The sequence below is a fragment of the Cynocephalus volans genome, chromosome 3, assembly GCF_027409185.1.
Source record: "Cynocephalus volans isolate mCynVol1 chromosome 3, mCynVol1.pri, whole genome shotgun sequence".
NCBI lineage: Eukaryota > Metazoa > Chordata > Mammalia > Dermoptera > Cynocephalidae > Cynocephalus > Cynocephalus volans.
In genome coordinates, this window is record NC_084462.1 from 8,046,119 (window position 1) to 8,060,745 (window position 14,627).

Here is a 14,627-nt window from a genome sequence, read left to right on the forward strand (position 1 = left end):
ATCAGCTTCCAACTGCCACATTGGGGATCAACTGCCAATTTGGGGATCAGATCTCCACATGAGTTTTGGCGGGGATGACACGTCCAAATTCTATCAGCATGGTAATGCAAACTGTTTTTTTTAAATCACAGCTAAGACAGAATGACTCATTTGCTTCGGTCTTGAATTTGACACTTGCAGGTCTTCCCCTATGGCTTTATCATCATCTGGATCTACCCATTATTATATTCATCATTGACCAACCAGAGTTTGGCAGTCATTCATGTTTACTGCTTGTGCACTAAGTGTACTAATTATTCAAGTCTGTCCATCCTTTGCTATTATTAGATAGAAAACTTCTAGAAGAGAAGAGAAAATTTCTTTGGGAATAGTGCATATAAAAAAGTTATGTTGATCCTTTACCTTATTTCTAATTTTTCAGTCTGGTGAGTTAGGTATTTACCATAACCCAAATGTGAGGTGTTTTTGTTTTATTTTGGTTTTATCAGTATTAAACATAGAGGGTTTGCAAATATTTATTTGTTTTAATCTATGACAAATGTGAACAGATGGCAGGAGCACACATGGAGATTTCAGTAACAGCGGGGAGCCCCTGCCCAGCTGATGGCAGAAGCTCATGGAATCTTCAGCAGCTGCGATCAGCCCCAGAAGACAGACGGCAAGAGTGTGAGAAACCTCAGGAGCCAAGTGCATCCCATGCCAGGGCCAGATACTGCTACTGTGTGGGTGATCTGACACAGACATAGCCACTGCAGCAGCCAATGCCACTGTGCATGTGGCACACTGACCACTCAACTACTTTGATAGAAGGTGAGTCACCAGCAGAACCTGGGGAAAGAGGTGAGTGAGTGCAGACCCATAACTCAGTGTCCCAACCAACAGAGGAAATTACACTGCCACATGGAGTAGCACACCTGAGGTTGTGAGGTACTTGCACAGCCCACACAATGGCCTTGATCTAGTGGAGACACATGCAGATCCCTGCAGAGACTGCAGAAACACAGGACACCTAAATAGAGTAAGGAAGAATATTCCCAGTTGCCACCAAACTATCCCCCAATTGGGGAAAGCAAGGACTGAGGAGGAGCCTCTCCCTGTAGGAAAGAGAAAAAAGAGTCCCTACCCAGGGTTATCCATTTCAACTGGAGAGCTCCAGTATACCCCAGTACACCTATCAAGGCTATGGGATGCTAGTAAAGGTACTAACAAGGCTGCCCAGTAAAATCACCCCAGCCAGAGAGCAACAGGGCACACATACACTTCTTCCAAGAAATCAAGAGCTTGCCCACATCCTCAACAAACCAACACAGTGTCACTACTTTCAGCAAGGAATCATTATATGCCCCAGTATTTAGGACGTGGAAACACTCACATGCAACTTCAACACTTAAGAGAGGAGAAGTACCCCATGGAGACTACACTAGTGCATCTACCTGGAATCAATACTGAAACCCCATACTTAACAGTCAATATAAAACACATCTACAGGAGGACACACATCTCTCTCCTCAAAGTACCCTCCAGAGTAATAGAAGAAGAGCTCTACCAAATAACCAACAACCAACAGAGATATACTAGAAATACAGGGGGGAAAAAGAAAAAGAAAATATGACATTACCAAAGGAATACAGGAATTCTCAAGTACCAGATCCCATAGAGCAGGAAACCACTGAAATGAATGCAAAGGAATTCCAAGCAAAAATCTTAAGGAAACTCAATGAGATACAAGAAGACTCAGTTATTCAATAAAATCAAATGAGAAAAAGTATCTAAGTTATGAAGGAGGAAATTTACAATGAGATCAATATCTTAAAAAGGAATGTAGCAGAACTCACAAAACTGGAAGATCATTCAATGAAATAAACAGCACAACTGAAAGCTTAAACAGCAGGTATGAGCAAGAAGAAAAAAGAATTTCTGATCTTGAAAAAGGTCTTCAAAATAACCCATGGAGTCAAAACAAAGGAAAAAAAATTTTAATGAAGATTTAAAGCAAGCTATAAGCAAGCTAGCAGATAACCTCAAGTGAATAAACATCTGAATCATGGGCGTTCCCGAAGGGAAAGAAAAAGGAAAAGGCATCAAAAACCTATTCAGTGAAATAATACCAGAAAACATCCAAGGTACAGGGAGAGAGGTGGACCCTCAGATACAAAGATCCCCAAACAGATTCAATCCAAAAAGCTCCTCAATGACACACATTGTAGTCAAACTGGCAAAATTCAAAAACAAAGAGAATCTTAAGAACAGTAAGACAATAGTTTCAAGTCACCTGTAAGGGAGTCCCCGTCAGACTAAAGGAGACTTTTCAACGGAAACTCTACATGCCAGAAAGAATGGGATGATATATTCAAAATTCTCAAAAAATAAATAAATAAATTCCAGCAAAGAATACTATACCCAGCAAGGCTATCCTGAAGAAATAATGGAGAAATAGTGTATTTTACAGACAAACAAAAAATGGGAATTACCTACCAAATGACCAGTGGTATAAGAAATCCTCAAAGGAGAGCTGCATCTGGAACCCACAAATTGATAATCAGTACCATGAATAAACAAGAAAGAACAAAAGCACTGGTAGAACAAAAATGCAAAGAAAAAAGAGAGAACCTGTATCCTATCTCCTCAAAAAAAAAAAAGTGACCAACAAACACCAAAGACAAACAATCACGGGGAAGAAAGGAATAAATGATATTTCAAACATCCAAATGAAAATCAATGAAATGCCTGGAATAAAACAACACATTTCAATAATTATCCTAAATGTAAATGAACTAAATATCTATGGAACATTTCATCCAGCAACCATAGAATATACATTCTTCTCATCAGCACGCAGAACAGTCTCCAGGTTAGACCACATGGTAGGTCACAAAGAATGTCTCAACAATTTTTTTAAAATTGAAATCATTTCAAGTATCTTTTCAGACCACAGTGGATTAAAACTAGAAAGAGCAACAAACAAAACTCTGGAAAGTACACATGTACATGGAAATTCAACAACATGCTCATGAACAACTTGTGGGTCCAAGAAATAATTAATAGGAATGATAGGAATAAAATTTCTTCAAACTAATGAAAATAAAGACACACCATACTAAAACATGTGGGATACTCAAAATAATGGAAATAATCATGCTGAAGGGATACCTGCATTCCCATGTAAATCACAACTCTACTTACAATAGCCATGATGTGGAACTAAACTAAATGCCCATCAGTGGATGACTAGATAAAGAAAATGTGGTATATACACACAATGAAATACTACTTAGCCATAAAAAAAAGAAATTCTGCCATTTGCAGCAATATGGGTGACCTTGAAGAAAATTATGTTAAATGAAATATGCCAGGCATAGAAAGAGAAATACCACATGTCTTCACTAGTAAGTGGGAGCTAAGAAAGAAAGAGAAAGGAAGAAGGAAAGAAAGAAAGGCCACAATAAAACATTTAACTTTCAATAGGAGAGATCAGACCTGTAGTTAGCAGACGTGGGAAAGGGGGAGGGCAAGGGGAGTTTGGGAGTAAATGGGTAAGGGACACAAAGGATAATTAAAACTTGTAATGATGAACATGCTAATAATATAGATTTGATCATCAGATACTGTACACAAATATTGATAGTCAACTCTCCACCCTATAAATATGTGTGAACAAGTATGTTTCACTTGAAAAAAATGAAAAAACAAAACTTGTGGGATACTACAAAAGCATTCCAAAGAGGGAAGTATATTCAAATAATCACATCAAAAGAATAGAAAGATTTCAAATAACCTAATACAAAACAAAAAGAACTAGAAAAACAAGAACAATATAAACCCAAAATTATTAGGAGGAAAGAAATAATTAAGATCAGAGCTGAAGTAAATGAAATAGTGGGAGCGAAGAGAAAAAGAAAGAAGGAAAGAAAGACCAAAGTGGTGCGTTGGACTTGCACAGGGAGAGAACATACCTTGGGCTACAAAGTGGAGAGGGGAACTAGAGGGAGGGGGTGGGAGGATGGGGATAACTGGGTGAGGGACAAGGGGTACAAATGCAATTTGTGGTAAAGGGCATGGTGCCAGTATGAATCTGGCCTTCACATGTTGGGCACAGGGGTGACAATCAGCTATGTATCTCATGAATGTTCATAACAATTAAAAAACTAAATAAATAAATAATAAATAAATAAATAAATAGAAATACAGACCCCAAAATGATATAAAAGAACAGTGAAACAAAAAGTTGGTTTTTCAAGAAGATAAACAAAACAGACAAGCCATTAGCTAGACTAACTAAAAAATGATGAGAGGACAAAAATAAGCAAACACAGAAATAAAATGGACATTACAACTGATATCACAGAAATAGAAAGAATCATTAGAGACTATTATAAACAAATATACACGAACAAATTTGAAAAATTGGAAGAAATGACTAAATTTCTGGATGCGTGCAAACTATCAAGACAGAATCTAGAAGAAATAGAAAAGCCAAAGAGACCAATAACAAGTAACAAGATTGAATAACTAATCAGTAGTAACCCAACTAAAAAAATTCCAGGACCAGATGGATTTACTGATGAATTCTACCAAATTTTTAAAGAGGAATTATTACCAATTCTACTCAAACTTTTCCAAGGAGTTGAAATAGAGGCCATTCTCCCAATCTCATTCTATGAAGCCAGCATCACCCTGATATAAAAACCAGACAAAGATACTACAAAAAGAAAACTACAGACCCTTATCTCTGATAAACATGTATATGAGCAAACAGAACAGCAACACATCAAGAGAATTATAGAACATGATCAAGTGGGATTCATTCCAGGGATGCAAGGATGCTTCAACATATGCAAGTCAATAAATGTGGAACATCATTTCAGCAAAATTAAGTACAAAAATTACATGATCACGATCAAAAATTGATAGATGCAGAAAAGTCATTTGACAAAATTCAACATCCCTTCATGATAAAGACTCTCAGCAAATTAGGTTTAGAAGGAAAGTATCTCAATACAATAAAAGCCATTTATGACAAGCACACCAACTATATCATCCAGAATGTGGAAAAGCTGATAGCTTTTCCATTAAGAATGGGAACAAGACAAGGATGCTCACTCTCACTGCCCCTTTTAACATAGTATTGTAAGTACTAGCCAGAGCAATCAGGCAAGAGAAAGAAATAAAATGCATCCAGACAAAGTCAAACTGTCCCTGTTTGCTGAGGACTTGATACTGTATATAGAAAAGACTAAAGACTCTACGAAGAAACTCTTAGATCTGATAAATAAATGCTGTAAACTTGTAGCATACAAAATCAACACACAAAAATTAGTAGCACTTTTGTACTCCAGGAGTGAACTAGCAAAAAAAGAAATCAAGAAATAAATCCTACTTAAAATAGTCACCAAAGAAAGAATATCAAGGAGAAGAGAGATCTCTACAGCAAGAATAACAAATCACTGCTAAAAATAGAGGAACAAAAAGATGAAAAGATATTCTAGGTTCTTGGACTAGAAGAATTAACATTGTAAAAATGCTTAAACTACAGAAAGCATTCTAACGATCAAATGCAATTTCCAACAAAATACCAATGACATTACTCACAGAAATAGAAAAAAAAAAAACAATGCTAATATTTATATGAAACAACAAAAGATGGCAAACAGCAAAAAGAATCCTGAGCAAAAAATAAATAAGTAAATCCAGAGGTATATATAACACTACCTGACTTTAAATTATACTATGAAGCTATAATAACCAAAACAGTTTGGTTCTGGCATAAAAACAGACACTCAGACTAATGGAGCAGAATAGAGTACCCAGAAATCAACCCACAAACTTAACAACCAATTAATCTTTGATAAAGGCAACAAGAATATACATTGAGGAAAAGATTGCTTCTCCAATAAATGGTGCTGGAGAAAATGGACATCCATATTGTAGAAGAATGAAATTAGACCCGTACCACTTCCAATGTTTCAAATTCAACTCAAAATGGAATAAAGACTTAATTAGAAACCCTGAAACTATAAAACTCTTAAAAGAAACATAGAGGAAACACTTCAGGATGTAGGACTGGGCAAAGAATTTATGAATAAGTCCCCAAAAGCACAGACAACAGAAGAAAAAATAAACAAATGGGATTAAGTCAAGCTAAAAAGTTTCTGCACAGGTAAAGAAACAATTAGCAGAGTGAAAAGACAACCTACAGAGTGGGGGAAAATATTTGCAAACTTTGCATCCCACAAAGGATTAATATCCAGAATACAAGGAACTCAAACACCTTAAGAGAAGAAAAAATGTACCGAATTTGAAAAAATGGCAAGAGGAGCTAAATAGGCATTTCTCAAAGGAAGATACACAAGTGACAAACAGACACATGAAGAAATGCTCAACATCACTAAGCATCAGGGAAATGCGAGTCAAAAACCACCTTGAGATATCATCTCACCCTAGTCAGACAGGCCATTATCGAAAAGACAGAATAACAAATGCTGGTGAGGATTCAGAGATAGGAGAACTTCCCACACTGTAGGCAGGACTGTAAATTAGTGTAGCTATTGTGGAAAACAGTATGGAGTTTACTTAAATGACTATGGTAGAAGTGTCATAAGATTCAGCAGTTCCACTGATGAGTATTTAACCAAAGGAATGGAAATCATCATGTCGAAGGGATACCTGCACTCCCATGATTTTCACGGCTGTTTTAAAAATAGCCAAGAGTTGGAACCAACCTAAATGTCCATCGACAGATGACTGGATAAGGAAAATGTGGTATATATACACAAGAGAATACTACTCTGCTATAAAGAAGAGTGAAATTCTGCCATTTGCAGCAACATGGATGAACTTAATGAAAATTAAGTGAAATAAGCTAGACATAGAAAGAGAAATTCCACGTGTCCTCACTCATAATGGGCCAATAAATAAATAAATAATAACTGAAAGATGCAACAATCACAGTAATTTGTTGAATGTTTAAAATGAGAAAACAGAACTGAGGCCACCAGAGGTGGGAAAGGGATAGGGGAGTTGGGATTCGGGAGAAATTGGTAAAGGACCACAAAAAGCTATTACATTGTATAATGTTAACTATACTAATTATCCTGATTTGAGCATCACGTATTGCACACAGCTATTGATATTCAATGCTTTACCCCACAGATCTGTACAATCAATTATGTTCCAGTACATAAAAAATAAAATGAATAAACATTTACAACATATTTAAAATATTTATTGCTACGGCAAATTCCCATCCTTTTCTATTGGGAATCCTTCATGATAGTCTTTTCTGGTCTACTCATATGAAACTGATGGCATTTGGTAGCTCCTTTGCTTTCTTGTATAATAAAAGTGTCTGAACTAATCTATATGTACTGTCCTAACTGGATTCAGCTATTTCCTCAGGGAAAAATTAAGTAATTTTGACTATACATATTTATATGTTAATTAATATTAAATAATATTGACTATTTTACACATATCTTATTTTACAATGGTCAAATTTATCATAAAATAATCATATTTTATATATAACATAATATAAGTTATTTACTAAACTATAGAGAAATAATGTTCCTTAAAATTTAGTGGAAATAATTTCTTTGCTTGGTTAAGTCCTAATTTCATGAAATTATGTTTTTTTGGGGGGGTCATTTTAAGGTTTGCGGATTATACTTAATATATTTTGCTATTTATATATTCAAAAAATTATGTCCTTCTAAACCAAAACAAGAAAGACACAATCACATTAGTGTAACTTCATCCTGTCTTCTCTGCAGTTTCCTCTGTCCCTCACAAATAACCACCTTTAAAGGATTTGATTTATTCTTTCATGTTATAAATATAAAATTATAGACACAGACACACTCAAAAGTGTACCAAGATACTATGTATCTTCGGTTATAGTAAAGCTAATTGCACAAGATGTTTTGACTTTTATTTTTCTTTTATCCCTGCCCCCTCCATAAAACTGTGTGTCCTGAAGGGTCAGCTGCCAAGAGAACATCCTTATAACGTACACAGCTGCCCCAAGCTTCACTGTGGGGATGCACTGGGGTTTATTCAAGTTCTCTTTGATTGAGGTTGGGTAGACTCCAGTCATTGTGTTGTTACAAATAATAATTCTGCAAAAAAATATCTTTTTACTTACAAATGATCTGTTCTTAATGTTCATATTCACTTGGGATAATGGGTTTTCTGAGATAAACCATTTTCCAGATGTGATGAAAATAACCCAATTTTCTTTTTCAGTCTCCAGATTCTTCTGATTTAAATAAATTCAAACTTCAACATCTTTTCCACATGGATAGATTGGTGTATATTAACTTAAATTGGGGTATTACCTTATTCATTCAGACTGGTGCTGGAATCCTTGGAAATTCTTCACTCCTTTGCCTTTATAACTTTACTTTTATTGCTGCACAGAGATTGAGACCCACAGACTTGATTCTCAACCAGCTGGTCTTAGCTAACAACTTGGTTATTCTCTCTAAAGGGATCCCTCAGACAATGGCAGCTTTGGGATTGAAATCTTTCCTGGATGAGGCTGGATGTAAAGTTGTCTTCTATTTACACAGAGTGGCCAGAGGGGTGACTCTCAGCACCACCTGCCTCCTCAGTGGCTTTCAGGCTGCGAAACTTTGCCCCAGTATCTCTTTGTGGATGGAACTCAGAATTAAATCTCCAAAGTGCATTGTTTTCTGCTGTTTTCTTTGCTGGATCTTGCATTTTGTGTTAAATATCTCTGTTGTACAACATGTAACTGGCCCAACAAATACCAAAAACATGAGCATGGAAAAAATGTACAGATACTGCTCCTCACCCGATTTAGGGAGACTGGTATTCTCAGTAAGTGCAGTCATTTTCTTGTTCACTGATGTTATGATTTGGGGCCTCATGGTCTGGACTAGCAGCTTCATGGTCCTTTTTCTGTACAGACACAAGCAGCGGGTCCAACACATTCACAGCAGCAGGATCTCACCCAGAGCTAATTATGAAACTAGAGCCACATGCATTATCCTGATCCTGGTGAGCATGTTTATCTCTTTTCATTCTCTATCTAGCACTTTATCATTTTGGGTAACCCAGATTCAAAATCCTATCCCTTGGTTGATAAACATCTCTTCCCTGGTGTCTTTGGGCTTCTCAACATTCAGCCCCTTGGTGTTTATTTTTAGTGATACCCGAGTCTCACAGTTCTACTCTGCTTGCTGGACAAGGAAGACAAATGCTCCAGGTATGGTCTCTGGACACTAAGTTTCCTCCAGAACATTGCATCATTTATTTAATCACCTGTTCTCCCAGTATTTATAGGATCATAAACTATGTCAGTTAATGTGGAAGGATTTGGGATTCAATATTGAATAAACACGATAATAACATAATATTACATTGCTCTTTACATTGTCAGAAAATAAACTTGATGTGGAAAATTACCCAAGTGTATGGTGGTTCCTCAAAAATTTAAACTTAGAATTGACACTTACGGAGAGGGTGTGAGGAGGCCTGAAGGCCGGCCTTCACCTGCCCTGTCCTCTATCCACATTCTTTTTTTACTATTCTTTATTTATTTGTTTATTTATTTTTTTTAATTTTATTTTATTTCTCAATCTTTCCACATTCTTCACTCCACCAAAAGAAAGAATTCAAGAGCAGAGTCTCAGTAGAAAGTGAGAACAAATTTAACTTAACAAATAAGAGAAAGATTTCACAGAGATTGGGATATAGTTCCAGGGACTGAACAGGGCCGAAATCAAGTTCCATGTAAAAGTAAGAAACACACATTCACAGACAAAGTGCAGGCTGGCTCTAGAGTGAACATCAGCCTGCAAAAGGTGAGTTTGATATAAAAAGAAAGAAATACACACCTCAGGCTAATTGTGGGCTGGCTCTAGGATAGTGAGCAGCAGCACTGCCTTCTACCAGGACTCCACTTGCATAGTTTTGCCATCTACTACATTTTCATGCTATCTAAGGAATATTCAATAAGGGGCAGTTCCCAGTTATGTAACATATTCTTGCACCACTCAATTGGTCTCCTTTTAGGGCATGTTCATTGGTCAAATTCTATCACATGCACTGAATATGTTCAAGAATATTCTGTGCTCTTTAACATCTCTAGTGGAAAGTCATTTAAAGGATAGATTCCACTTTACTGAGCATGCTTACCTACTAGGGTTATACAACCCCTTTCTACAGAGCATGTCCAGCCACTGGATTTGCATAGGTCTGCCTTTTGAGGTCCCAATTTCTCCCTGTTGGTGCCAAAAATAGGTCCAATAAGCAAGAGTAACAATCCTCCAAGAGAGAGCATGGAGAAGGTGACTGAGACCCTGATGAATGGCTTGAAACCCAGGTGTGTGTCATCAAACCTGAACCGATGGAAACTGAGCACCTCGTATCTCATAACTACCAAATAATACAGCAATTCCACTCATGTGTATATATCCAATGGAATATTACTACTGTTAAAAATGAAGGACATTGTGACTGATACAAGCCACATCATGGATGGACCAGGAAGATGTTATGCTATGTGAAATAAGCCAGTCACCAAAGGACAAATATATGATGCTACTTATCTGAGATACCTAGAATAGTCAAACTCATAGAGGCAGAAAGCAAAACAGGGTCTGGTGAAAAGGGAAACGGGGAGTTCATACATAACGGGGATAGAGTTTCAATTCGGAAAGATTAAAAATAATTACAGAGATGGATGGTGGTGATGGTTGTAAAATAATGTGAATATATTTAACAGTACTTAACTGTACACATAAAAATACTTAAGACATTAAATTCTATGTCATTTGTTTTTAAATATAATTTAAAAAGAAAGTGCTGAAAACACAAAACAAAATGATTGAACTAAAATCTGCCATTAGCCGAGACACAACCATCGAAATCAACATCACTTTTCTCTCTCTTACCCCACTTCCAGGAGAAATTAGCTCCTGTTATGCATTCTACCTTCTTAGCAATGTTCATGTTTGCCCTCTTCTCTCTATTTCCATGGACCCTGGCCCAGGTTTTTTTTTCTTTTTCTCTTTGCATGTGATTTGCATCCTCCTCCTCCTCAGATGAAATTTTCAGCCATCAGTCTCTCCCTTCACACTCTGTATTCCACAAAGTAGTAAAGTCGACCCTCTGTTCCCATGGGTTCTGCATCCTTGGAATTCAATCAACTGTGGATCAAAATATTAAAAAAAGAGACAGTAAAAACTAACAATACATAAAAAGTAAACAATACAACAATAAATAATACAAATTTAAAATACAGTATAACAACTATTTGTCTAGCATTTACATAGTATCAAATATTATAGCCACTGTAGAGATGATTTAAAGTATAGGGAAGGATGTGTGATGGATATGTACAAATATTATAACATGTTACAAAAGGAACCTGAGCATCTGGGAATTTTGGTTTCCACAGCTTTCCTGGAACCAATCCCCTGTGGATACCAAGGGATTACTATATGGGCTTTTGTCCAAAGGCCACACAGCATTTATTCTTCATCCTCTCTCACCTTTTCTATATCCTGGAGGCTGATTCTGTGGATTGCATAACCAGCGTCTTCCTGTCTTTACCACCTGGTTGAGCTCAGCCCATGGCAGTCCCTGTCAGGAGATCAGAAGGTGTGGGGAGAGTAAGGCCAGGGAATTTGATTGGACACATATGCCCTGCCAGGCTGTAGCTTGTCAGTGACTGTGCCCGTCTACCCACGGTATCAGCTTCTCTAGGCAGCGCCTACCCCCTAGCTACAACTCTCTTCTCCCCTTGACCTTTCAGTTCTAGGGGTGGCATTGGCATCCTGGGGTGCTTCATCACCATTTGTTTGATACCTTAGTTCCATCCACACCCATATAAATACTTTGTGTTAAAAGCTTAATTACAGTTCTGAATGGGCTCTCTGTTTCCTGCTAAGATCTCAAAGGACACACTGATCCCAGAGGAATCTACCACCTGGCTGTATTCTTGAAGTATATATACACTGAGGAATAGTTAAATCTAGATAATTAACAAATGTGTTACCTCACATAGGTTTCATTTTTATGGTGAGAACACTTAACATTTTCTCTCTTAGCATTTTTCAAGACTACAATATATTGTCCTTAACCAGACTAACCATGCTGCCCAATAGATCTCTTGAGCTTATTCCTCCTAACTTATTTTATGTATCCTTTAACAAATATCTCAGCCCCACTCCTTCCCAACATCCAAGCTTCTAGTAACCACTATTCCACTCACTCCTTCTATATGATAAACATTTTTAGATTCCTCATATGAGTGAGATCATCTGCCATTTGTCTTTCTGTATTATTTCACTTAATGTAATGACCTTGAGATTCACTTGTGTTGTTGCAAATCAGATATTATTATTTTACAGCTGAATAGTATTTCATTGTTTATATATACCACATTTTCTTTATTCATTCCTTTGTTGGCAGACACTAAATTGCAGATTGATATCTCACATGCATGTATTTTGATTGGCAAAGTCTAGGTCACCTGGCCACAATTTTTCTAGAAGGGAGGCTAAAAAACTGAGCTTCCACATACACCTTAAATGGTGTAGACTCAAGAGGTGTAATCTTTCACAGAAATGTTAAAGTTTTCATAGGTGTTGGATGGCCAAAAGTAAAGATAAGAAGAGGTAGATGTTTGAAATACCCCAGGAAGACCAGAAGAGAAATAAATAAATAATCAGAATAAGAACAAGAACAAGAAAGAAAGAGAAAAGAATTTAAAAACCAAAGAAAATCTAAAAGAGCTAGCAGACAACCTGAAGCATACAAATATTTGAATCATGGGTGTTCCAGAAGGGGAGGAGAAAGAAAAAGACATTGGCAACATATTCAATGAAATAATACCAGAAAACTTCCCAAGTATAGGGAGAGATACAGACTTTCATATCCAGGAGGCTCAAAGATCCCCAAACACATTTAACCTAAAAAGTCCTCTCTGACACACATTATAGTCAAATTGGCAAACATCAAAGACAAAGAGAGAATTCTAAAAGCAGCAAGGAAATAGCATCAAGTCAACTATAAGGGAGCCCCCAATAGATTAATAACTGACTTCTGAACAGAAACCCTAAGACCAGAAGACCAAGGAATGATATATTCAAAATACTAAAAGGAAAAAATTGCCAGCCAAAAATTATATACCCAGCAAGGCTATCTTTAGAAATGAGGGAGAAATGCTATATTTCCCAGACAAACCGAAACTGTTGTAGTTCACCACCACATGACTAGCCCTACAAGAAATCCTTAAGGGAGTACTGCATCGAGAATCCAAAAAACCAAAAATAACTATCATGAGTACACAACAGGGAACAAAACCCACTAGTAGAACAAAAATGCAAATAACAAAGAGAAAGAAACTTTACCTATCCACCTCAACAATACAATAAACATGGAAAACAATAAAAGGAAAAGGAAGGAACAAAAGATATTTAAAACATCCAAACAAAAATAAATAGAATGCCTGGAGTACATCAACACCTTTTAATAATAACCCTAAGTGTAAATGGATTAAATCCACCACTCAAAAGACACAGAATGACAATTGGATTAAAAACCTAGACCCAGCTTTATGCTGTCTTTAAGAGACTCACCTCACCTGTAAAGACACAAACAGACTAAGAGTGAAAGGTTGGAGAAAGATACACCATGCATATGGAAACCAAAAACAGGCAAGAATAGCTATTCTTATATCAATAAAATAGATTTTAAATGAAAAACCATACAAAGGGAGAAAGAAGGCCACTATGTAATGCTAAATTGATTTATTTAGCAAGAAGACATACCAGTCACAAATATATATGCACCCAACATTGGAGCACCCAGACACATGAAGCAAAAACTATTAGACCTAAAGAAGAGATGGACCCAAATGCCATAACTATTGGGGATCTGAATACACCTCTCTCAATGTTGGACAGGTCATCTAGGCTAAAAATCAACAGAGAAACACAGGATTTAAACCACACTTCGGAACAATTGGACTTGGCAGATATCTATAGAATGTTTCCTCCAACAACCACAGAATATACATTCTTCTCATCAGCACATAGAATGTTCTCCAGGACAGACTACATGTTAGGTTACAAATCAAATCTTAACAAATATTTAAAAATTGAAACTATTTCAAATATCTTTTCAGACCACAATGGATTAAAACTAGATATAAATAACAAGCATAATTCTGGAAACTAAACAAACACATGGAAATTAAACAACATGCTCCTAAATGACATATGGGTCCAAGAAGAAATTAAACAGGAAAACAAAAAATTTCTTGACACAGATGAAAATAAAGACACATCATATTAAAACCAGTGGGATACTGCAAAAGCAGTACTAAGAGAGAAGTTTATCACAACAAATGCTTACATCAAAAGAATAGAAAGATTTCAAATAAACAACCTAATGATACACCTCAAAGAACTAGAAGAACAAGAATGATACAACCCTCAAAGTAGTAGATAGAAAGAAATAATCAAGACCAGTGCAGAACTAAATGAAATAGAAACCCAAAAAACTATACAAAAGATCAATGAAACAAAAAGTTGATTTTTTGAGAAGATAAACAAAATAGACAAGCCATTAGCAAGGCTAACTAAAAAATGAAGAGA

At 36.4% G+C, this 14,627-nt stretch overlaps 1 protein-coding gene across 1 annotated transcript; it reads left to right on the forward strand.

The window, feature by feature from the left end:
* Window positions 1–563: 563 nt before the first annotated feature.
* LOC134372389 (vomeronasal type-1 receptor 1-like) lies at window positions 564–9,246 on the forward strand. The gene is made up of 2 exons (XM_063089908.1): window positions 564–722; window positions 8,347–9,246. The coding sequence occupies exons 1-2, from the start codon at window positions 564–566 to the stop codon at window positions 9,244–9,246; spliced, it is 1,059 nt and encodes a 352-aa protein (XP_062945978.1).
* Window positions 9,247–14,627: the final 5,381 nt, after the last annotated feature.